At 38.6% G+C, this 26,788-nt stretch overlaps 1 protein-coding gene across 1 annotated transcript in view; it reads right to left on the bottom strand.

Annotated features, from left to right (window-relative positions):
• The window catches only part of MSL2 (MSL complex subunit 2), a 36,248-nt gene extending 9,816 nt beyond the window's left edge, over positions 1–26,432 (bottom strand). The window contains exon 1 of the mRNA XM_033855368.2: positions 26,115–26,432. Within this exon, the coding sequence (XP_033711259.1) occupies positions 26,115–26,256 (142 nt within the window). The 5' untranslated portion in view covers positions 26,257–26,432. The remainder of the gene's footprint in view (positions 1–26,114) is intronic.
• Between the last annotated feature and the right edge of the window lie 356 nt (positions 26,433–26,788).

Raw genomic sequence — 26,788 nt, 5'->3', positions numbered from 1 at the left:
CAGATTTAACATAGACATTCAAATCACTACTTTACAGTATTAATAGACCAAAGGTAGCACTTGGACTGGTTGCCACGCACTTTATCCTTACCCCTGAGAAGAATAACTGACAGCATCAAGAATTACAAAGCAGCCTAAGTTTGAAAGAGAGACCCACAGCACCAAAATAAATAAGCAAACTGTAAGTAGGTCTCAAATCAGCTTGCCCCTTTCTCCATACAAGGGATAGGCACAACTCCTTAGTATAAGCAAACAAAGATATGATTAGTTTTGGCAAACTCTTCTAAATACATAACTGATTCCAACTTCGAACAAAGCCACTGGTAATTCATTCACTTCAGAATACCATTGGTAAAAGTGGACCATACTATAAATGTTATGCTGACATGCAGACTACCAAGTAAATTATGCCTTAACTGCTTCTGAAACAAGATCTTTTATTCTCCTTTGTACAGTGATTGTGTTTAACCCCACTAATATCCTGACCAGATGACTGGGGGAAATTAAGTTTAAGAAGTGCGGAGAGAGGACACAAGAAAAAATAAAACCAATAATGGCTAAAATGCTTAGCAAAACTTAGTGAATGACTAAAAAACGATCTTGTGAACACTGGACCTGGCAATAATAATGATCATAAAATAAAACCTACAAAAGCTACAAAAGGTTAAAATCTGACAGGGACAAACTAGATGTGAACAGCAACAGAGAGACTACAAAATCAATTCCTCATTCTAAAGCTTACATGGAAAAGAAATCCCAATGAAAATAATTTCAGTAAAATGAAAACTGAAAAAAGTAGAAAATGGTTTAAGGAATTAAACTATCTCAATGGCTTAATTTTGTCATTTGACCAAAAAAAGCATTATATAATTCTAACAGGCACAAAAAGAGCACTGATCAGAATCAAAACATTCTGTATTTACCACCACTCGTCCAGAATTCCTTCTCCTGGTAATGCTTCTATTACAGCAACAAGGAATGCCTAATCAAAAACCTCAGATAATGCAAGTAATTTTTTATAAGCCTTATTTGTTGTTGATGAGATGACACTTCAGGATCAGGGAAAATTAGCCAAGTCTCATATAAACAAATCCTAACGTCACTATCAGAAAGCAAAAAATGCACACAGGCAGGTCACGGTTAATAATTAAAACAATCATACCATTTCTCCAAGAAGCATTCTTGGAAACCAGAGTATTAAACAGTCAAGGAATTCACAAAAAGAAATAAATCTTATGATACTCAGATATATGGTATATACGGAAAAGTATCTGGAAAGAGGGGAAAAAATCAGTATAGAACTCCACAGCTGTCAAATATGTGGTATCCTACAAAAGAGAGAAAGCAGTTTTCTGCTTTTACTGATAATGTAAGCAACATGAAACAGAAGGGATATCATATAAGATACATTTCTACATACTAACTCAATAAAATATGCTTTCCATCACAGCTTAAATTTGCTTCCCAACAAATGGACCCACATCAAAACTGATTAGCAAAATTAAAGGTTACCAGATACTTATATTAAAGCTCTAAGGCAAAAGGAGGAAAAGAATAAAAATGAAAAATTTCACTTGCTAAAATATAATAATTATATTCATTGAGATTTTCTTAAAATCATTACTAAAGGAACTTTAAAAAAATAGTACTAACTGGTTATCTTAAAATACTCAAAAAAGTAGAATTCTTAAATAAGAAGTTTCTAGGTTCACTTATGTTACTGATTCTAAAGCCGATTTCCTCAGCAATCACTACTGAATAAGATAATGTACTTTTCATCAGCCATTCCTTTCCAAATGGCCTAAATAACTGTACTGACCACCTAAATACAGACAGTCACACAGAAAGAAATACAGAAAAAGAAGAGAGAGGGGGAAAAAAAAAAGCTTTATTAGCAGCAAAAAGAATTTTGTTGCCAGCCAGATCACATTGCTGTGAAACTCCTGAATCCAAGAGAGGACAGTAACTTAAGCAATGACAAAACATTTCAATGAATGATGACAAGTGGCACACTTGGTCTTGGAAAGGCACTCTCAAATGTTGCAGACATAAAAACTTCAAATATTTTGTTCAGAAATGCAGTCTTGGATTCTTCTGCTATGCAAATCTCTCCTGCACCATAAGGGCAAGGCTCTTTTTTTATAGACTCAATCTGACTCAATTTGTTTCAAATATACGTCATACGTTTCCATTTTCTACAGTATGACCAAAAAAGAAAAAAATTCTTTGTCCAGATTTTAAATTTTCTCAAGAGAAGTCAATAAAGGGACTTCCCTGGTGGTCCAGTGGTTAAGACTCCATGCTTCCACTGCAGGGGGCATGGGTTCAATTCCTGGTCAGGGAACTAAGATGCCACATGGCAAGGCCAATAAACAAAAAAAAAAGTCAATAAAAACGTGTGAGCCTGATCTCAAAGCGGGGCGGGCAGCGGGTGGCCTTTAATTTACAAAAGGTGATAAAAATGAAACTGCAGAAACACTAGTAATGAATGATTGGGCGGGGAGAGGTCAATTAAATGCCAAGATCTTTGTTCAACATGTTTGAGAAGGTTCCTTTTTGTTCCATTACAAAACATGTTCTTTCTAATAAGAGTTTTTTTCTGTATGTTTGGCACTATACAAATTGATCCTTTTCTTTCATTATATTATTACGTGACTCTTTCAACATTTACCTGAATATTTCTCATAAACATGAAAAACTGGTAGATGTTAAATCCTTTGAAGCAGGGGTTCACAGCCTGCTAGGAACCTGGCCACAAAGCAAGAGGTGATCAGCGAGCGAGCAAAGCTTCATCTGCCGCTCCCCATCACTCCCCATCACTCGCATTACCATCTGAACCATTCCCCCCTGCCCCCAACCGTGGAAAAACTGTCCTCCCTGAAGCCGGTCCCTGGTGCCAAAAGGGTTGGAGACCGCTGCTTTAAACTTTACAAATCTGTTACAAATCAAAGAAGTTTTAAAGTTCATCATTGTTGGAAGTCAGGTTCCTAGGCAGTGAAACTCTTGGGAGAGAGGTCAGTGTGCTGAAAGTTTATCAGGTGAGGAAGGAAGGGGCAGAAGAACAAATTAGGCTGGGATGTATCACAACGAAGGCCTCAGATGACCCCACAGGGAGCTCTGAAGCTGGGAGGGCTCTTCAAGGTTGTCCTATGGTGGCACATGGGAGCCAGGTCTTTAATGGACTAGTCTTTGAATGCAGGCTACTCCAAGGAAGGGGATGTGAGCTTGGGTGAGTGGCTCTCTTCAGCCAACAGCAATTCCCAGGGAAGTCTGACAACCCCAGCAACACTCCCACTAACTAAGAAAATGAAGTCCTTCAGTCCTGAAGTGGGGATTTGGGTAGTGTATACATAGCATCCACTACAATTAGTAATTTTAACTGTCCAAATCTGATGAATATGAGTAAAAAAAAATGTAATAATGATGATGTACCTTTAAAAATGACTAGCCCTTGGGCTTCCCTGGTGGCGCAGTGGTTGAGAGTCCACCTGCTGATGCAGGGGACATGGGTTCATGCCCTGGTCCAGGAAGATCCCATATGCCGCAGAGCGGCTGGGCCCGTGAGCCATGGTCACTGAGCCTGTGCGTCTGGAGCCTGTGCTCCGCAACGGGAGAGGCCACGACAGTGAGAGGCCCGCGTACCGCAAAAAAAAAAAAAAAAAAAAAAAAAAAAAAAAAAAAAAGACTACCCCTCCATTCCTTGAAGCTATAAAGTGACTAAATATCTAAGTTCTTTCTAGCTCTAAAATTTGATGATGCTAAGATTTTATGGCAAGATCTACAATGTATCAGAAGTCTTGCATTTGAATACCATTAACTGTTTAGGTGATAAGTATTATCAATATATTAGAGTTCTATCCTGTATACTGAAATTTTCGATAAAAGTTTCATAATAAAATCCAATGAAAGCCTGCATATTTCCACTTCCCTGTATATTTTCATAATTTCAAACTTACCGACTTAACATATTTAAATATTCTCAAGTCTGATGATCTTTCTTCTTTTCAAAACCCTTCCTAAAGGTACAACTAAAAACTGTCCAAACAAACCAAAAAACAAAAAATACCTTCAACCTTCAAGCAGCCTTTAAAACCCAAATTCTTTCGTTTTTTTGTTTTTTGTTTTAAATATTTATTTAGTTATTTAGTTATTCATTTGGCTGCGCTAGGTCTTAGTTGCTGCGTGCAGGATCTTCACTGCAGCGTGTGGGTTCTTTTTTTTTTTTTAAGTTGTGGCATGCGGGATCTAGTTCCCTGACCAGGATGGAACCCAGGCCCCCTGCACTGGGAGCACAGAGTATTAACTGCTGGACCACCAAGGAAGTCCCTAAAACACAAGTCTTTGGAATGACATACGTGGCCTTTCAGAATCTAGCCCACACCCACCTTCCCCCCAGAATTTTGTAACATTAAGCTTTCTCCACAAACTCCATACTCCATTCTCACCTGGCCATTCCAAAACAAGCAATGCTTGCTTACTCATTCCTCTGTGATCTGCTCTTCCTAGAATGTCCTTCTTCCTTCCTTGCATGGTAAACTATTTATTTATTTATTTATTTATTTTTTTCTGCGTTGGTTCTTCGTTGCTGCACGTGGGCTTTAGTTGCGGTGCATGGGGGCTACTCTTCATTGCGGTATGCGGGCTTCTCACTGCAGTGGCTTCTCTTGTGGATCACGGGCTCTAGGCTCACGGGCTTCAGTAGTTGTGGCACGCAGGCTCAGTAGTTGTGGCTCCTGGGCTCTAGAGCACAGGCTCAGTAGTTGTGGTGCATGGGCTTAGTGACTCCGCTGCATGTGGGATCTTCCAGACCAGGGCTTGAACCCGTGTCCCCTGCATTGGCAGGCAGATTCTTAAACCACTGTGCCACCTGGGAATTCACTAAACTATTTACTCTTTAAGGATTGACTCAAATATGACCTCGGAAAGGAAGCCTTCCTTAATTCCTAGCCCTCAAGTTTGTTCAAAAAGCACTTTGCACATTCTCCTATTATAGCACTTATCACATTATATCGTCACCATTCACTGGGTCTCACTCAAGGCCGGAAACTTATTTATCTCTGTATCCTTAAACCAGTGTTGGCACATAAGCCAGCAACTAATAAATGTACAATGAATGAATCATAAAAAGCACACTAGAGTTGGGAGTGACCTTGGAAATAAACTTGTCCCATGGCCTCATTTTAACCAAGATGGCCTTTCATAAGATTACATAGCTAGTTACTAGCAATGAGAAATAGTAGCTTAGTCTATTGATTCCCAATCTAGTATTCTTTCTACTTAACCAGCAGCATCCCTACTTCCGCTACTAAGTCCGTGGCATCCACTGAGACAATTTTAGCTTCTTTTCACTTATCAAAAAGAATGATCACTGAAACTGGACCATAACAGAAATCAACATACTAACCACAAGATGTAAAACCTTTTGGGGGAAGGAGACAGAAGAACAGGTACTGGCAGTAACGAATAGTGAGTGGGTCAGGAAGAGTGAAACGAAGGGGAGAATGGATGACCAATAATAGTTTTGTGACAGTCAGGAAATCTTTACTGCATAGAAATTGGAGCTACAAGAGTCCTGCCTGGATTCTCTACACACCAAGCTTAATTTTTAAAGTCAATCTTAAATGTTTTAAGTGAACATATATGCTATAAAGCACTGTACTACCTCCTCTGTAAAGAAAGCCCAACAAAAAAACCCTCAGCCTGCATATCAGTCTATGAATTTACAGCATGAGAAATCTTAGCTAAAGACTGTATATATATATGTATATATATACATATATATGTATATATATGTGTATATATATATTAAATGGGTGTTATATATATAATATTAAGTATAAAATAATTAAAATATGTACAGTTGGTTTTCGTAAGTGATATCACTTTAGAAAGCATTATTAGTAGTAGCAGCATTAAACTGATGCTGATCAACCCCAATATATACATACACCTTATTCTTCCTGTGGTGTGAGAGTAACTATGCTGACTCCGAGTCATATCCATTCAGCTTAGATTCAATCAATCTGTAACAGCATTATCAAGGCACATATAAAGACTGGGAGAATATACTTCTACTGATGTCAAAAGTCTGACATAGGGCCTGAACAATAATCCTTCCATAATCCAATCCATTGATCTAAATATCCCCATTCTCCAACTTTTCCAAATGAAGAATTGTTTAGGCTATCTTCGTTTAAGAAAATATTCCTCTTTCCTCAATCACTTCAACGAGTAACTTCTGAGGCCCTGCTATATGCCAAGCACTGTGCATTTAACAAAGGATACTTGGACCTTTTTTACATCACTGAATTACAGCACCAATATTACACCTCAAAATTAAAGATGTAAAGTATGTCTTGAAACAATAGTAAGAAATCTCCTAGATACATAAACACATGGGAATAATAATCTGGATTCAGCTAAGAACAAAAATGACAATACCATAAAAAGATCTTATGTATCACTTAGCAAATGGGCATAGATGAATCAACTGTTTTAGACAATTTAAACTGTCCTTTTTAAAGCTTGTTTTTAGTTTTACAAAACCTGTGCCCAATATACTTTTTTGCAGACATATGTTGAAGTCTAAACCTCTTAAAAATCTTGTCATTAGGCGAAATTCATGAGTATGAATGCTACTCATTGGGTTTGACATATATACACTAATATGCATAAAATATATAACTAATAAAAAACTGCTGTATAAAAAATAAAAAATTCAAAAAAAAAAGAATAAGCTCAAATCAAAGAGAAATGAATTTGAAATCAGAGAACCCTCTTAAGAAGACAGCACTATTTTCCTCTTGGCAGAGCTTCCTAACCCAGGTCTGTTCTTTTTAAATTTTTGACTAAGCAGCACTTTAGAATATGTTCCTTTAAACTTTAACACAATTTATTTTAGTAGTAAACCAAAAAGCAAATACATGCCTCAAAAAATCAACAGGTCCAAACAACAAACTAAAGTTTCAAGGAAATTATTAGTTCTCTAATTAAATATTCAAGCAGCTATGTTCTAAACCACTATTAGCCCCTGATCATCTGGATTCCACAAACCTGTAAACTTTTCTTTAAAATATCTAGCACAAATAATTTCGCAGTATGACAGGAAAATGTGCATTTTAATTTAAAATAAGGGAATATTATAATATATATGCTCTGGTCACTAAAAATGGTGACACAGAGAGGTATTTTGACCACGTGACCCAGTAATTATTTTAAAGGTCATTGCATCACTTTAAATAACTAAGCACTACTATACTGAGAGACCAGTGATAGCTAAACATGTATACCAGGGGAGTGGGTGGTGAAAAAAAAAAGACAAAATCCGTGTTTCCAGTTTGGGAAAAAGATTACAACCAGTCTGCAGAAAAATGAAAAATGGAAATTGACTGTTAAATATCGCAATTTTAAAAGTATGAACGTTACTCAAGCCAAGCTATTTACTGCACATCTGAATGGTTAAATTTCAGAGTTTAACTTTTATGTCTTTGGTCAACCTACAACTATGAAAAATACTTCCTGATACTCTTGGATGTATCAACAGTTTATACAAAGTAAGTAAGCTTCACCAGTCAAGTACTATTATAACTAAAAAACCAAACACTGACCGTACATTATTAAATGGATGATATATAAACCACAACACATTCATAAACTCAAGTCATGCCTCATTTCACATTCTAGTAAGAATTAAAAGAGAATGCCAGACACCATTTATCTTAATAATTATGCAGGGGAGATTTTGTAGAGTGTTTTGTGGTTACAGAGCACTTCTGTAATATTCTGTTATTTTCATATTTTAGCAAAGCCATGACGGTCTCTCGTTAAATTATTACCAATACGATAAAACAGGCTAGTCAATTAGGCACAATTAAATCGATTCTCAGCTGAACAACAAACGTTAATTGAATAAATCAATATTAAGCTAGTTCCAAATTTCCCAAACTGGTGTTCCACTGTACCAGAATGCATTAACAGGTTTGCTTTAATATCCTCCTGGAGAGTCATCCCCAAATTTACATTAGTGTCTTAAAACTGAAAACTACCAATGTCAAGAAACTTGCTTAACACAGCATTACTTAAATTTATTGGCACATGTTTTTTCGTTTAAGTACACCTATAAACCTCACATAAGGAGTATTCAAAGACAGCACTACTGTTATCCATGGATTAGTATTAGAATCACCTAGATGGCCTGCTTCAGACTGACTCAATAACTGCAGATACTGCCCAGGAATGTGTATTTTTAAAAAGCTTCCCAACAAATTCTGATCCACAACTGGGATTAAAGATACTTTAACCTTTTTTGCCTTGATGAACTGGGACTTTTTTTTTTGCGGTACGCAGGCCTCTCACTGTTGTGGGCTCTCCCGTTGCGGAGCACAGGCTCCAGACGCGCAGGCTCAGCAGCCATGGCTCACGGCCTAGCCGCTCCGCGGCATGTGGGATCTTCCCGGACCAGGGCACAAACCCGTGTCCCCTGCATCGGCAGGCGGACTCTCTCAACCACTGCACCACCAGGGAAGCCAAAACTGGGACATTTTTCTAATCAGTTAAGTAAGAAATGTGATTAAAAGATTTCAAGAAATTTTTAAAATAAACGTATTATCAAAGATTATACTATAAAGTTCATTTTAATAAAACAAAGAAATTTTGACTTCCCACTAACAAGGGCTACATCTTGCTTTATTTAAATAATGTAATAAACGCATTTTGGCAATATATCTATTTTTAAATGACCTCTCTTGTTTATAAACTCATGAATGTTAAAAACATAGGCTAAAATTGAATATATTATGCAAGGACAAAGCTGTAAATGTGACTTGGTTATTTGTAATTCTTGTATCTTTTACAAAAAAAAAATTTTTAGTGTTCTGTTACTAAATGATAAACTAAGGGTGGCTTTAGACTGGTATTTGCAAACACTTCAAATAACACACAGCAAGTGTAGTTAGTCTTTATTCTCTAAAAATAAAAGGCCATACTGTATATCACTATGTATTCTCCTGCTAACACTACTTTTTGGATAATTACCTACACCTTGTGGATATGGAGAATATTAAGAGAACAAAGACAATTTACACAGAAGGACAATAATAATCATGAACCAGATATTTGGAATCATTAGTATTTTTATGTTCCTCATTACCTAGTATTTCAATAGCAACCTAATTTTCTTAATGTTTCTTGTCCCCAACCAATGATCCATTGAATGGATATATGAAGAATTGAGAAAACTAAAACAATACGACTAAGAATTAATAAAATACGTGACTGAGTATTAAAACAACTTAAAACCCTCACGGCAGAAAGGATTTGGCAGAATTATTAACTGGTATGGCATGTGATTTGGTCCAGTAGTCATTTGACATCTCAAATTGCCTCACTTTAGAGGAAGAAAAATAGTTAAATTATCTTCTGTTTTTTAAATAACGGAAACCTTTTACTACATGAACACTATGGAACACCTTCTTGAACCCAATTCACTAACACTGATTTGGGGGAGTTGTTTTTCAAGTCTATAGTGGTGAGCTCCAGTGATCTGTTCATAACCCTATCCAGCTCAATGTTTTAAAATCAAAACCTCAGATGCAAACACTGAAGGCATCTTTCAATGCTCCCACAGGTTTCAGGAACAAATCTAAGTTCTTTAGTTGTTATAGCACTGTCCAGTAGAACTTTTTTATGCAATGATGGAAATCTTTTACATCTACAGTAAGGTAGCTATTACCCACACGTGGCTACTGAGCACTTAAAGAAGTAGCTCAGTATAACTAAAGAACTTTTTAAAATTGTCACAACAGCTAAGTGGCTGCTATATAGGACAGTGTAGGTTTAGAATATAATCTGATTCTGCTTCCAGACGAAATGGAATAATTATATTGTTTCATTTTTGTTTCAGTTGGGAGACTTACTCTCCCAACTGAAACAAAAACTGGACAAAACAATGGTTTTCAGATATACTGGGCAACAGACACCACACATCAGTAATCTGTGCATGGAGGAACAAATGAGCTAAGCCCTACAATTGCCCCAGCTTGCTGTCTGGAGACAATCTTCAGGCCACAGCACAAGGAGGGAGAACCAAGACAAAGCCCAGTAGTCTCCCGGAGTTGAGAAGACAGAGTTGCGAAGACAAGGCAGCTGGACTTCTCAGGGCAGAGTACTAGAGATGACAGAGCCGCACAGAGAAAGAACACCGTATTTATAGATGGTCTCTTTCAAATCTTCAGCTGAGTACTGAATGATCAGCACATGTTTATAAGGAAATTACTCCAGGATGGAGAAAGAATCCCCAGAAAGGAACAAAAAAAACAATCCCTATAACTCAAAGGCAGCAGAACAATTCCTATTCCCACCACCTAGTGTGTGAAACCTCATTAATTCATGAGGCATCAGATAGAGTAGTCAAAAGGTTCTTGCCTCAAGTAATGCAGAAAAATTAGCCCCTAAAGGCTGCTCTGGTTCCACCTAAAAAAACACTTAAAAACAAGCCTTGAAAGGATCAAGGATCAAACTATCTGCAAGTAACTTAACCAAATTCCAAGAACAAAGCTCAAGAATATTTATAGTACAAAAATACCCACCCACAAGGTTAAAATTTTACCAACAAGGTACCATTCACAATATCTAGCATCCAATCAAAATTAACTCGGTATGCAAAAAAGTAGGATAATATGACCCACGCAGAGAAGAAAAACCAAAGAGCAACAAAACTTCTACAGGATTACAACAGAACAGTAAAAATTAACTATGTGACTATTACATTATACATTCTCACTATATTCCATATGTTCAGAATTATTTTACGCACCTAAAAACAGAACTTCAAAATACATGAAGCAAAAAGTGATAGAAATTCCGAAGAGAAACTGATAAATCCATAATTACAGTTAGAGATTTCAACATCTCTCAAAACATGAAAATAGAAAATCAGTAATGACACAGAAGATCTAAACAACACCATCAACCAACTTATGAAAATGTTTTAATTGACCATAAACACTGAACCAATAACTATTCTGACTGCAAACAAGATAAATTAACGCTGATTCTTATACAGGTAAGGTCTCATAAAATAATTCAAGATCCCAACGACATTAGAATTCTACAGTTAAAAATAGATAGGGCTATTTTGCAGAGTAAAATTTAGCTCCCTACCCCAGAGGTATTCAGGAAAAGGCTTAGGTGAACTTTCAAGAATATTACAGAAAGCGTTATTTGATGTGAAGAAATGACTGTATGATTTATGGTGCTTTCTGTCTAAAGCTTTATAAATTCTCATCATGAAGAATAATCTAGTAATACCTTCCTTGTAAAACATATGTAAAAATTGAGCTGGCAAGCTCCATGACGCTATAAAAGGATCCCTGAAACAGCTCACAGCTTCTGGTGGATAGACTATGCCAGTCATATCCTATGTCACATCCTGAATAAATTCACTCACAAGCTGGACAACCAACTGATTAACTGTAGAGGGGATTCAGAAATCCAACACAAAGATACCTGAATTGGAATGCTCCCTTCTAACCCTAGAATCCCATATTATATATGGCCAGAGTCCCAAATTTCAGAACAGCAGACAGAGATTTAAACTTCAAGGGAATGGCATTTAGCAGGATTGAGAGGAGGTCAAAAGCTATACCCCGGACCGCCCACCTGCACACGCAGGATCTTAGTTCCCCAACCAGGGATCAAACCCACACACCCTGCAATGGAAGTGCAGGAGTCTTAACCACTGGACCACCAGGGAAGTCCCTAGGTATGCCTTTAATTGTTGCAAAAAGAATTTTAAAACTACTTGACTTTGCCAGAAAACCTAAGTTATTTCCAAATTTGACGCCAGACAACATTTTAAGTGCACATTTTTTGTGGTTTGTAACAATAAAAATAGACAAATGCTAACTGATAAGACAAACTAAATTCAAAACACAAAATATATGCTGGCTATAAAACTAGATTAAATACAGGTTGAGATAGGCAGATATTCCAAATCTGCAAAGATTCAACATTTCTGAACAGAAAGGCAATGAGCTAGAATAATTCTGTTAAAATATTACGAAGTCAGAAAAAGGAAAAGATGAGGAAAATGGTCAGACATACACTAATTAAGGTGAAAAAAATTATCTGAATTAATTTCCTAACATGGGAACAACAAAAAGAAATCTTTAAAAGAGGAAAGCCAATAACAGAAACTAAACAGTTAAGAAATAAAGTCAAAGGTGATGGACAAAGAGAAAAATATAAATTAAAATAAAGATTCTGAAATACCACCTTTTAAATTAAAAGATAAAATTTAATCAGACCTCACAAAAACAAATTAAATCATACATTAAAATGTAGCCAGGTGGACTCTGAGGGAAGGTGTCAACTGAGAAGCTAATACAATAAGGCATTAACCAATTAGTGATAGTATGCTATCAATGCAATGAAAACAAGGAGTGCAAACACAGGAGGAGGACTAAATGTTCAAATTAATTTGAAAGAATGAAAACCACAACCCCAAGACTCAAAAAATATGTTGTTTGTTTTACTATATCAAACAGTATATCCTATGATTTTAAAATCAAGGTTTCCAGGAAGGGGCACAAAATTAAAGTTTTTAGATTTTAGCCTTTCCTAAACATATTTCCAATAACATTTCCTCACTAATCCCAACTCCCAGGCACCATCAAATTACTAAACACTGTCTCATCCTTCTCTTCATTCTCCTCAGGCCCACACTAGATCCAGTCTATTTCCTCTCTTAATTGAATCCTCTCCCAAGCACCTGATAAGCCAGGTTTTATCAGATCTTCCATACAATTCAGTACTTTCTGTCAAGTATATACCCTGTGAAAGCACTGTACTAGACATGTATATAAATTTAAGGATAGAAAATATTTAATCTATTCATAGTGAAATACGCCTAACCAAAGACAAATTGTAATACAGTATACCAAAAAATTAAGCTGTTATGATAACCATAAAGAGGACAAAATTTTCCCTTGCGTTATCTTATGTTGTTTCCTTTTCACTACCACCATTATTCCGGCCTCTATAATATGGATACATCTGATATCCTTCCTAACTGGGTTTCACCACATTCCAATAATCAATCCTATATTCTATCCCAAAACTAACCTTTTTTAATACAAAATCTATATATAACATCACTCTCTTACTTAAAATATTTCTCAAACACAACAGGGATTTGCAAATTCCCCTACCCATATCAGGACAGGGGGGAGGGGAGCGGGGGGGGGCATAAAATGCACATTACAAGGCCCTGCCCACAGAGATTCCAACTCAATCAGCCTGATATGATAATTGGGAATCTGAATTTTAACAATCCCTTTAGGTTTGATTTAGGTGGGCTATAGAGCACACTTTGAAAAAGAACAGGTCTACGAGGTAAATGTCAAATTCCTTAGCCTGGCATCAAGGTTCCCTGTAAAAAGGCCCCGAGTTACCACTATAGGGCAAGAATGGACTCTCTTCATTAGAGATAAACTTGATTTTCTGCAGCCTCAACAAGCCAATGTTCTCTCCCTCAAGTCTTGCTGAAAATGTTCACTTTTTACCATTCCTCCTGGCCTAGCTCAAGCACCTAGCTTTTCACCAAATTGTGAAAAGGAGATTTTTCTTAGGAAAAGAAACCAACAGTTAAATTAATATATCTGACATAAAAAAAGTAGCTGCCAGAACACAGTACTAAATATTGTTCTTCCTTAACCAACCTACTAGATAAATGTTCCCTAAAGAATTCTTCCCAGATCAGAGAGAACAGGTAAACTTAAGTCCCAAGAAAAAACTGGTAAACCAAACTGCTTTAACCCCAGTGAGGGTTGCCCAAACTTTGACCCAAACAGTTATTCAAAAAAGAGTTACGTGGGGGGAAAATCTCACTTACTGTTAATTTCTGAAATTTTTACACATGTGACAAACTTAACTTACGAGTAAGTTAATATTACATCAATATTGGTAATAACATAAGTGCCTCTAACACACAATAATTGCTGGTTTACTTATGTCTTCCCCATAACACGAGCAACATATGGGTAGGGGCCATGTGTCTTAATTCATCTTTTTATTCCAGCACTGAGAACACCACAGTGATTAATAAAGATTTTGTGAGCAAAAAACAAAATTATTTCAAGATAAAAAAATGATAGTGATTCTCCAAAGATGATATACAAAAAGCCAAGAAGCATATGCAGGAGAGAGGGGGAAGATGGCAGAAGAGTTAGACGCGGAGATCACCTTCTTCCCCACAGATACATCAGAAATACATCTACACGTGGAACAACTCCTACAGAACACCTACTGAACGCTGGCAGAAGACCTCAGACCTCCCAAAACGCAAGAAACTCCCCACATACCTGGGTAGGGCAAAAGAAAAAAGAATAAACAGAGACAAAAGAATAGGGATGGGACCTGCACCAGTGGCAGGGAGACGTGAAGGAGGAAAGGTTTCCACACACTAGAAGCCCCTTCGCGGGCGGAGACTGTGGGTGGCAGAGGTGGGGGAGCTTCGGCGCTGCGGAGGAGAGCGCAGCAACAGGGGTGCGGAGGACAATGCGGAGAGATTCCCACACAGAGGATCGGTGCTGACCAGCACTCACCAGCCTGAAAGGCTTGTCTGCTCTGGGAGCTGAGGCTCGGGCTGTGGGTCGGAGCACAGGGAGAGGACTGGCGGCCTGAACACAGCCTGAAGGGGTTAGTGCACCACCCCTAGCCGGGAGGGAGTCCTGAAAAAAGTCTGGACCTGCCGAAGAGGTAAGAAACTTTTTCTTCCCCCTTTGCTTCCTGGTGCGAGAAGTGAGAGGAGAGGGGATTAAGAGCGCTGCTTAAAGTAGCTCCAGAGACGGGCGCGAGGCATGGCTAAGAGCGCGGACCCCAGAGACGGGCATGAGACGCTAAGGCTGCTGCTGCCGCCACCAAGAAGCCTGTGTGCGAGCACAGGTCACTCTCCACACCTCCCGTCCGGGTAGCCTGTGCAGCCCACCACTGCCAGGGTACCAGGATCCAGGGACAACTTGCCCGGGAGAACACACGACGCGCCTTGGGCTGGTGCAACGTCACGCCGGCCTCTGCGCCGCAGGCCCGGCCCACACTCCGTACCCTTCCCTCCCCCCGGCCAGAGTGAGCCACAGCCCTCGAATCAGCTGCTCCTTTAACCCCGTCCTGTCTGAACGAAGAAAGGACGCCCTCCCATGACCTACACGCAGAGGCGGGGCCAAATCCAAAGCTGAACACTGGGAGCTCTGCGAACAAAGAAGAGAATCGGAAATCTCTCCCAGCAGCCTCAGGAGCAGCAGATTAAATCTCCACAATCAACTTGATGTACCCTGCATCTGTGGAATACCTGAATAGACAACAAATCATCCCAAATTGAGGAGGTGGACTTTGAGAGCAAGATTTATTATTTTTTCCCCTTTTCCTCTTTTTGTGAGTGGGTATGTGTATGCTTCTGTATGAGATTTTGTCTGTATAGCTTTGCTTTCAACATTTGTCCTAGGGTTCTATCTGTCCGTTTTTTTAAAAAAAATTTTTCTCAACAATTATTTTTTTATTTTAATAACTTTATTTTACCTTACTTAATTTTATTTTATTCTCTTCCTTTCTTTCTTTCTTTTTTCTCCCTTTTATTCTGAGCCCTGTGGATGAAAGGCTCTTGGTGCTGCAGCCAGGAGTCAGGGCTGTGCCTCTGAGGTGGGAGAGCCAACTTCAGGACACTGGTCCACAACAGACCTCCCAGCTCCACGTAATATCAAACGGCGAAAATCTCCCAGAGATCTCCATCTCAACACCCAGCTTCACTCAACAACCAGCAAGCTACAGTGCTGGACACCCTATGCCAAACAACTAGCAAGACAGGAACACAACCCCACCCATTAGCAGAGAGGCTGCCTAAAATCATAATAAGTCCACAGACACCCCAAAACACACCACCAGACGTGGACCTGCCCACCAGAAAGACAAGATCCAGCCTCATCCACCAGAACACAGGCACTAGTCCCCTCCACCAGGAAGCCTACATAACCCACTGAACCAACTTTAGCCACTGGGGAAAGACACCGAAAACAACGGGAACTACAAACCTACAGCCTGCAAAAAGGAGACCCCAAACACAGTAAAATAAGCAAAATGAGAAGACAGAAAAACACACAGCAGATGAAGGAGCAAGGTAAAAACCCACCAGACCTAACAAATGAAGAGGAAATAGGTAGTACCTGAAAAAGAATTCAGAATGATAGTAAAGATGATCCAAAATCTTGGAAATAGAATAAACAAAATGCAACAAACATTTAACAAGGAACTAGAAGAACTAAAGATAAAACAAGCAATGATGAACGACACAATAAATGAAATTAAAAATTCTCTAGAAGGGATCAATAGCAGAATAACTGAGACAGAAGAACGGATAAGTGACCTGGAAGATAAAATAGTGGAAGTAACTAATGCAGAGCAGAATAAAGAAAAAAGAATGAAAAGAACTGAGGACAGTCTCAGAGACCTCTGGGACAACATTAAACGCACCAACATTCGAATTATAGGGGTTCCAGAAGAAGAAGAGAAAAAGAAAGGGACTGAGAAAATATTTGAAGAGATTATAGTTGAAAACTTCCCTACTATGGGAAAGGAAATAGTTAATCAAGTCCAGGAAGCACAAAGAGTCCCATACAGGATAAATCCAAGGAGAAACATGCCAAGACACATACTCATCAAACCGTCAAAAATTAAATACAAAGAAAACATATTAAAAGCAGCAAGGGAAAAACAACAAATAACACACAAGGGAATCCCCATAAGGTTAACAGCTGATCTTTCAGCAGAAACTCTGCAAGCCAGAAGGGACTGGCAGGACATATTTAAAGTGATGAAGGAGAAAAACCTACAACCAAGATTACTCTACCCAGCAAGGATCTCATTCAGATTTGATGGAGAAATTAAAACCTTCACAGACAAGCAAAAGCTGAGAGAGTTCAGCACCACCAAACCAGCTTTACAACAAATGCTAAAGGACCTTCTCTAGGCAAGAAACACAAGAGAAGAAAAACACCTATAATAACAAACCCAACACAATTTAAAAAATGGAAATAGGAACATACATATCGAATATTACCTTAAATGTAAATGGGTTAAATGCTCCGACCGAAAGACACAGACTGGCTGAATGGATACAAAAACAAGACATATATATATATATGCTGTCTACAAGAGACCCACTTGAGACCTAGAGACACATACAGACTGAAAGTAAGAGGATGGAAAAGATATTCCATGCAAATGAAAACCAAAAGAAAGCTGGAGTAGCAATTCTCATATCAGACAAAATAGACTTTAAAATAAAGACTATTAAAGAGACAAAAAAGGACACTACATAATGATCAAGGGATCAATCCAAGAAGAAGATATAAGAATTGTAAATATTTATGCACGCAACATAGGAGCACCTCAATACATACGGCAAATACTAGCAGCCATAAAAGGGGAAATCGACAGTAACACATTCATATTAGGGGACTTTAACACCCCACTTTCACCAATGAACAGATCATCCAAAATGAAAATATATAAGGAAACACGCTTTAAGTGATACATTAAACAAGATGGACTTGATATTTATAGGACATTCCATCCAAAAACAACAGAATACACAGTTTTCTCAAGTGCTCATGGAACATTCTCCAGGATAGATCATATCTTTGGTCACAAATCAAGCCTTGGTAAATTTAAGAAAACTGAAATTGTATCAAGTATCTTTTCCGACCACAACGCTATGAGACTAGATATCAATTATAGGAAAAGATCTGTCATAAATACAAACACATGGAAGCTAAACAATACACTACTTAATAACGAAGTGATCACTGAAGAAATCAAAGAGAAAATCAAAAAATACCTAGAAACAAATGACAATGGCGACACAACGACCCAGAACCTATGGGATGCAGCAAAAGCAGTTCTAAGAGGGAAGTTTACAGCCATACAATCCTACTTTAAGAAACAGGAAACATCTCGAATAAACAACCTAACCTTGCAAAAAAAAACCCCAAAGTTAGCAGAAGGAAAGAAATCATAAAGATCAGATGAGAAATAAATGAAAAAGAAATGAAGGAAACTATAGCAAAGGTCAATAAAATTAGAAGCTGGTTCTTTGAGAAGATATACAAAATTGATAAACCATTAGCCAGACTCACCAAGAAAAAAAGGGAGAAGACTCAAATCAATAAAATTAGAAATGAAAAAAGAGAAGTAACAACTGACACTGCAGAAATACAAAAGATCATGAGAGATTACTACAAGCAACTCCATGCCAATAAAATGGACAACCTGGAAGAAATGGACAAATTCTTAGAAATGCACAACCTGCCAAGACTGAATCAGGAAGAAATAGAAAATATGAACAGACAAATCACAAGCACTGAAATGGAAACTGTGATTAAAAATCTTCCAACAAACAAAAAGCCCAGGACCAGATGGCTTCACAGGCAAATTCTATCAAACATTTAGAGAAGAGCTAACACCTATCCTTCTCAAATTCTTCCAAAATACAGCAGAGGGAGGAACACTCTGAAACTCATTCTACGAGGCCACCATCACCCTGATACCAAAATCAGACAAGGATGTCACAAAGAAAGAAAACTACAGGCCAATAGCACTGATGAACAGAGATGCAAAAATCCTCAACAAAATACTAGCAAACAGAATCCAACAGCACATTAAAAGGATCATACACCATGGTCAAGTGGGGTTTATTCCAAGAATGCAAGGATTCTTCAATATACGCAAATCAATCAATGTGATACACCATATTAACAAACTGAAGGAGAAAAACCACATGGTCATCTCAATAGATGCAGAGAAAGCTTTCGACAAAATTCAACACCCATTAATGATAAAAACCCTACAGAAAGTAGGCATAGAAGGAACTTTCCTCAACATAATGAAGGCCATATATGACAAACCCACAGCCAACATCGTCCTCAATGGTGAAAAACTGAAAGCATTTCCACTAAGATCAGGAACAAGACAAGGTTGCCCACTCTCACCACTCTTATTCAACATAGTTTTGGAAGTTTTAGCCACAGCAATCAGACAAGAAAAGGAAATAAAAGGAATCCAAATCAGAAAAGAAGAAGTAAAGCTGTCACTGTTTGCAGATGACATGATACTCTATACAGAGAATCCTAAAGATGCTACCAGAAAACTACTAGAGCTAATCAATGAATTTGGTAAAGTAGCAGGATACAAAACTAATGCACAGAAATCTCTGGCATTCCTAAGCTTTAATGATGAAAATCTGAAAGTGAAATCAAGAAAACACTCCCATTTACCATTGCAACAAAAAGAATAAAATATCTAGGAATAAACCTACCTAAGGAGACAAAAGACCTGTATGCAGAAAATTATAAGACACTGATGAAAGAAATTAAGGATGATACAAATAGATGGAGAGATATACCATGTTCTTGGATTGGAAGAATCAACACTGTGAAAATGACTCTACTACCCAAAGCAATCTACAGATTCAACACAATCCCTATCAAACTACCACTGGCATTTTTCACAGAACTAGAGCAAAAAATTTCACAATTTGTATGGAAACACAGAAGACCCCGAATAGCCAAAGCAATCTTGAGAACGAATAACGGAGCTGGAGGAATCAGCCTCCCTGACTTCAGACTATACTACAAAGCTACAGTAATCAAAACAGTATGGCACTGGCACAAAAACAGAAAGATAGATCAACGGAACAGGATAGAAAGCCCAGAGATAAACCTATGCACATATGGTCACCTTATCTTTGATAAAGGAGGCAGGAATGTACAGTGGAGAAAGGACAGCCTGTTCAATAAGTGGTGCTGGGAAAACTGGACAGATACATGTAAAAGTATGAGATTAGATCACTCCCTAACACCATACACAAAAATAAGCTCAAAATGGATTAAAGACCTAAATGTAAGGCCAGAAACTATCAAACTCTTAGAGGAAAACATAGGCAGAACACTCTATGACATAAATCATAGCAAGATCCTTTTTGACCCACCTCCTAGAGAAATGGAAATAAAAACAAAAATAAACAAATGGGACCTAATGAAACTTCAAAGCTTTTGCACAGCAACGGAAACCATAAACAAGACCAAAAGACAATCCTCAGAATGGGAGAAAATATTTGCAAATGAAGCAACTGACAAAGGATTAATCTCCAAAATTTACAAGCAGCTCATGCAGCTCAATAACAAAAAAACAAACAACCCAATCCAAAAATGGGCAGAAGACCTAAATAGACATTTCTCCAAAGAAGATATACAGATTGCCAACAAACACAAGAAAGAATGCTCAACATCATTAATCATTAGAGAAATGCAAATCAAAACTACAATGAGGTATCACCTCACACCAGTCAGAATGGCCATCATCAAAAAATCTAGAAACAATAAATGCTGGAGAGGGTGTGGAGAAAAGGGAACACTCTTGCACTGTTGGTGGGAATGTGAATTGGTACAGTCACTATGGAGAACAGTATGGAGGTTCCTTAAAAAACTACAAATAGAACTACTATATGACCCAGCAATCCCACTACTGGGCATATACCCTGAGAAAACCGTAATTCAAAATGTTATAACACAGCATTGTAAAGCAATTATACTCCAATAAAGATGTAAAAAAAAAAAAAGCATATGCAAAGATCACCAACATCACTAATCATTAGAGAAATTAAAATCAAAACCACAATGAGATATCATCTCACACCCATTAGGATGGCTACTATCCAAAAAACAAACACACACACACACACCCCAATAACAAAAGCCAAAAGAGGAAACACAAGTGTTGGCAAAGATATGGAAAAACTAACTGGAAACCTTGTTCTGCTGGTAGGATTGTAAAACGGTGCAACCACTATGGAAAACAGTATGGAGTTCCTCAAACAATAAAAATAGAAATACCACACAGTCCTGCAATCCTGCTTCTGGGTTTATATTCAAAAGAACTGAAAGCAGGGTCTCAAAGAGTGTTTACACACCCATGTTCTTAACACTATTCACAACAGCCAAGAGGTGGAAGCAACTCAAATGTCCAACGTTGGATGAATGAATAAACTAAGCATAGTGTATACATACAATAGAATATTATTCAGCCTTAAATAGGAAAGAAATCCTGTCTCATTCTACAACACGGATGAACCTTTAAAACATTATGCTGAAATAAGCTAGTCAACAAAGACAAGTATTGCATGATTCTACTTACATGAGGAATCTACAATAGTCAAATTCATAGAGGCAGAAAACAGAATGGTGGTTACAAGGGGTTGGGGGGAAGGAAGAAAATGGTGGTTGCTTGTTGGGTACAGAGTTTCAGATTTACAAGATCAAAAAGTTCTGGAGGGGCTTCCCTGGTGGCGCAGTGGTTGAGAGTCCGCCTGCCGATGCAGGGGACACGGGTTCGTGCCTCGGTCTAGGAGGATCCCACATGCCGCGGAGCGGCTGTGCCCGTGAGCCATGGCCACTGAGCCTGCGTGTCCGGAGCCTGCGCTCCGCAACAGGAGAAGGCACAACAGTGAGAGGCCCGCATACCGCAAAAAAAAAAAAAAAAAAAAAAGTTCTGGAAACCTGTTTCACAATAATGTAAATATACTCAACACTACTGAACTGTACACTTAAAAATGGTTAAGATGGTAAATTTTATATTATATGCTTACTACAATAAAAAATTTAATTATAGTGATTTTAAGTACAAGAAAAATAAAATCTTAAGTATCAAATGAACTCACACTTGAGAAGAATATAAATGTAAAACATTAGTATAACGCTTAACGTACGATTAAACAAATGGCCTTTTAATTTAGCCTCTAAAAGGTATGTGGTTTAAAATAAATCACGCTAAATGTTCAAATTTCATTTTAGAAGATTCTTGCTATTTATAAATTGTTTGCTCAGTCAAAAACAAAGTATTTCTGCTAAAAGAATCAGAACTCCAGAACTGGAAGAGATTCTTGAGATAATCTACTGCACTAATTCCAAAGTGGGCCCACAAACAATGCCAAAATGAGAAAAATAAGGAAAATGAAAGTAGTCTTTCATAAAGCTAAATCTATTTAATTTTAAGGCATATACTTTATTCTGAGAGCACATCCTTCCTACTTGGAACCTTGCTCTTTTTATCGGCAGCTTCGTCCATTCAACAATGCTTGTTCAGCCAGGAACTGTCAAGTGCAGGGCTACAACAGTGAACAAGACCAGCAAGACTCTCACCCTCAGGGAACCACGTACCTTGTAGTGGAACGTGAGAGTAGCAGTAGCAAGAAAAGATGTCAGGATTTGCTTTTTTAAGTCCTTAACATTCAAAACAAAAACCTGGTCAGCTTAGGTCAGTGGGAAACACTATTCTCCAGCTCTTTCCTATTTTATAAATAAGAAACTGGATATCCAAAAGTTCCACAACTCTTCAGTAAAAGCCAAAACCACTTTGTTTCTAGAATTTAAAACATCAGGGAGGGGCTTCCCTGGTGGCGCAGTGGTTGAGAGTCCACCTGCCGACGCAGGGGACACGGGTTAGTGCCCCGGTCCGGGAAGATCCCACGTGCCGCGGAGCGGCTGGGCCCGTGAGCCATGGCCGCCAAGCCTGCGTGTCCGGAGCCTGTGCTCCGCAACGGGAGAGACCACAACAGTGAGAGGCCCGCGTACCACAAAAAAAAAGAAAGAAAAAAAAAATCAGGGAAATATTCATGTCCCTGAGATTTGACCATGATTAATTTACAGGACTCCAAATATCTCAGAGAATACTATTTTTCCACTTAACATGTCCTTCCAGTTCTAACAGTATTTGATTCTACATATCAAACTTGTTATGTCATTTGAGGATATAAAAGCTTAATAAAAAACTTAAAATCCCTAGGGCAGAATTTATTGAGTTTCATGCCATCAAAAGAAAATTCATTCTACATACTTCGTGATAAAAATAAAGCAAATCCAACGTTAAGAACAAGGGGAAAGAACTGACACAGAAATAGTACCCACAGTAATACTGTCTTGGTCACTGTTTCTGTGGCCTAGAAAGTACAATAACTCTCTGGAGCATTGCTATCCCATTCACCAGAAACTTCAGAAAGTTTAAACATACAAAGCAACTGAAAAACAAGCAGTGATAATCAGCTAATTAACATTTCAAAGAACAATGATAACCTGTAGTTCCAGTGAATAATCTAGGTTTGACAATATTTGACCAGACAGTTCAATCTCTTCTCTCACTTCCCCCTACCTTTCTCCATCTCTGCGCAAGGGTGGCACAAAGTCCACAGACTTGTTCTCAAGGGTTCAAAAGGTTTTTCCCACTTAAAAATAAACTCACATAAAACACAAATTTGGAAAAACAAACTTAAAGAAGATATTATCCCCTTTTGTGGATACAAGAAATTTAGGCAAAAAGTTAAAGTAACTTGCCTAGACAGAAAGTAGAAAAGTTAAGATTTGTACCTAACTGCAAAGTTCATAGACCCTTTTTCCCTCCCTCACCTCCTCTCACTTTCTTTCTCTGAGTCTGTCATAAACACCTACATGCTATTCACTGAACAGGAGAGAATGAGGCAGAAGGAACACAGAAATGTACAAAAAAATAGTATTTTCCCTAAGATAGAATAATTTGAAAGAGTTAAAAGCACCTGTGACAGAACAAAGAATTCACTGAGGGAGGGAGGGAGTTGATGAGTTAGACCATACACAGAAAGAATATATTTTAGGCAGAAGGAACTTCAAAGAGCAAAGGTGGGGAAAAGAGAAGGAAGACATAAGGCATGTATGTTCAAAAAGACAAAAATATCAAACTGACTGAAGCTGAGAAATTATTAGAAATTAAGAGGGCAGTTAAATACAAAGCTGAAAGGGGAGGTTTGGGTCAGACACTGGAGGACCTGTTGAAACAAACTCCCTATTTACAGCGCCAAGATAGGATTAAAACTTAACTTTTACATATCTATTATCCTAATGAAATAAGACTGCACATGCCCTATTAACTGGAAGGAGTTTATGCTTTCCAGCTAGGAAAAAGAGTCCAGGACAGTATCTGACACAAAGATGAAAACTGTTGGATCTGAATTCAAATAACTGGGTTTTTTCCCCCATCTCTTCATAACCACAGACTTATGTCCAAAGAGATGAGGGGAAAAAACTGAACCTACATCCATATTGCTGAAATTTTATGCCAGCTACTCAATTATAAGGGAGAAGTAGAACCCATAAATCTTTTGCATAGGATGGTGGGGAAGAGAGGCTTGAACAAGAAGGAATAATTAAAAGCCCCAATGTCACAAAAATTCCTTTGAGTTGTCAAGACTGATTTAAAAAAAAAAAAAAGCTACAGTTGGACTTTCTAATGTAGCTTTATCTTTAATATCAGTTTTTAAAATGCAGGTTAGATTCTTGGAAAATGTTCAATTAGACCACAACTGTCCTGAAGCTACTGATAACTTAAAATTCCAAGCATCTGCAAAACTAACATTTCCCTCTTTGAGAGCTAAGTCCCATCCACCATGTAAAAAGCAGAACTACCAGATCTTCAAGTGTTACCTGGATACTGACATCACTCTCTACTGCAGTTCTAGCAGGCCAGGATGGGCTGGTCTATGCCCTCTACATCACCACAGTAGCAATTCCCCCACCAAAAGAAAGGTTTGTATTGAAAGAAGTTATAGTAGCCCCATCTCCTCATTCCACAAACTATCAAAAGCTATGAAGACATTAAAAAAAAAAAGCACTCCATTAAAAAAAAAAAGTGAGAGTGGGGTGGCGGAGTTCCCTGAAACTAAGCAAATTCTTATACTATATTTGTAAAATGTAAGCGGAAAAGAAGCTTTGAATCTAGCCCAAAGCTCTCATTTTACATGTTAAGAAACTGAGGCCCAGGGCAATTAAGTGATTTACCAGGGCAACTGCTTCTCTATAAAGGTGTTAAGTGTCAGTTACCAGTCAGTGTAGCACTTAATCGCTTGTAAGAGTTACTTAAATGTTTATGAGATTAAGAACACGATGTGCAAAAAAAACACTCTTCACCTCTTCTGTACCCCTCAGGGCTTTGCCCCAAAGCTATACGGAAAATGCTGAAAGAATCTCAAATGAATACCATTTCTCCCTTCAGCCACTACAGTCGCAAAATTTCTCTTAAGATAAAGCTGAAATGCCTGAATTTCTCAAATTCTGACTAAACAAGTAAGTGGACCAACAAAACCTCAAAAGTTTTGGCGAAGTAAGAATATGAAGTGGAGTATTACTGTTTTGGTTTTGCCAGTTGCCCTTTCCTTTATGTTAATGTTTTCAGTCTAAGTTTTTTCAAAAATAAATTATTATTATACGCATACAATTAATCACTGAGATAATAATCACAAATTATTATCACTTTTGAGACATGGATTTATTAGACAATTTAGCATATCTTCATCTCTCAAAAATAACTTGAAAATATCCTGCCCAGCACAAAGTAATACCTCTTGAACAAAAACACCGAAAATAACCCTCTACCAGGGCACAATATAGTAAAACCACCAAAAAACGTAATCCTGTAAAAAATCCCACCAGCTAAAATACACTGAACCATCAGTCTGCCCTGGCTCACTGTTTATCGTCAAACTGTCAAAGCATTAGAAGAACCCGGGGGAAAAAGTTCTGCAGCGACTTCACCGGCTATACCACCACCCACACACAACACGTTTGGGGAAATGCAAACACGCCACATGTAGGTGTTTTAACCAGGTTTAACCACGTTTAAACAAAGTAGGTATTAAGTCAGCTTTGGTATCAAAAGCTTTAAAAAAAAAAAAAAAAAAAGAAGAGGGACAGCGACACAGATGCATATTTCACCTCTTTAAAAAAAAAAAAAACACCAGAAATGACCCAAGGCGAATTTAAGAGTTTTGAACGAGGCCGCTGTACAGAGCGGTTTGGAAGGGCTCTGTCTTTCTGAAATGCCGGAAAAAAGTCCTCTGCCGAGTTTCAAAACTAAAGACCGCAAACTACCGCACAAATAATAAAAGTTTAATACAAACTACCCCTCCGTCAAACCGTTTCTGCTACCATCGCCCTGAGTTTTTTTTAAAACAAGCACTGAAAGGGGAACAATAAAAAGCGTCTCACCGCAAACGCAGCACGAGAGGGACTGTCGGAAGTAAGGCAAGAGCCTGTTAATCTCTGTAAACGCCTTGGGGTCTCCGGGGTCGTAGTTGAGCACTAGGCGGCTCGCGGAAATGTAGAGAGCAGTAGCATTCACGGGGTTCATTGCAGACACTTCGACACTGTTGGCTCTCGGTTGAAGAGAAATTCCGGATCCAACTTTGTAAGCAGCCAGGAAACAATGGCGAATTTGCAACAATTCGGAGGAAATCGGGGGAGAACCACTGGCCAAAGTTGTAACCAAAATCCGTACAAGTTTGTAGAGCCGTAGCAGTCCTCCCACACATGGGGCCTTGGTGCCCCTCCTCCGTCCCTGAGATTTGCAGACCAAGGGGAAAAAAAAAAAAAGAGAGAGAAACCAGCGTTCGAGTTTGTCCCGAGCGGCCGCGGGGCGCAGAACGCGGCGGCTTCGGCGCTCAGTCTAGCCCCGCGGCTCGGCGGGCGGCCTGCGTTCGAGCTGCATCTCGGGACGCGAAGGCACCTCCTGTGGTCGAGCTGGGCGGTCGCGGGAGCAGGCCCCGGCCCGGTGCAGGGGCGGGCACGCTTCTCACGGGCTGCAGGGCCCTTACTCCATCACAGCGCCCGGCGCAGAGGCAGCGGCGACGGCAAGGACTGCGGTGAGGTCGTCGGATTCCTCG

This window comes from Tursiops truncatus, chromosome 4, assembly GCF_011762595.2.
Source record: "Tursiops truncatus isolate mTurTru1 chromosome 4, mTurTru1.mat.Y, whole genome shotgun sequence".
Taxonomy (NCBI): Eukaryota; Metazoa; Chordata; class Mammalia; order Artiodactyla; family Delphinidae; genus Tursiops; species Tursiops truncatus.
Note: the sequence above shows the minus strand (reverse complement) of the source record. Positions and strands in the feature narration are given on the sequence as shown.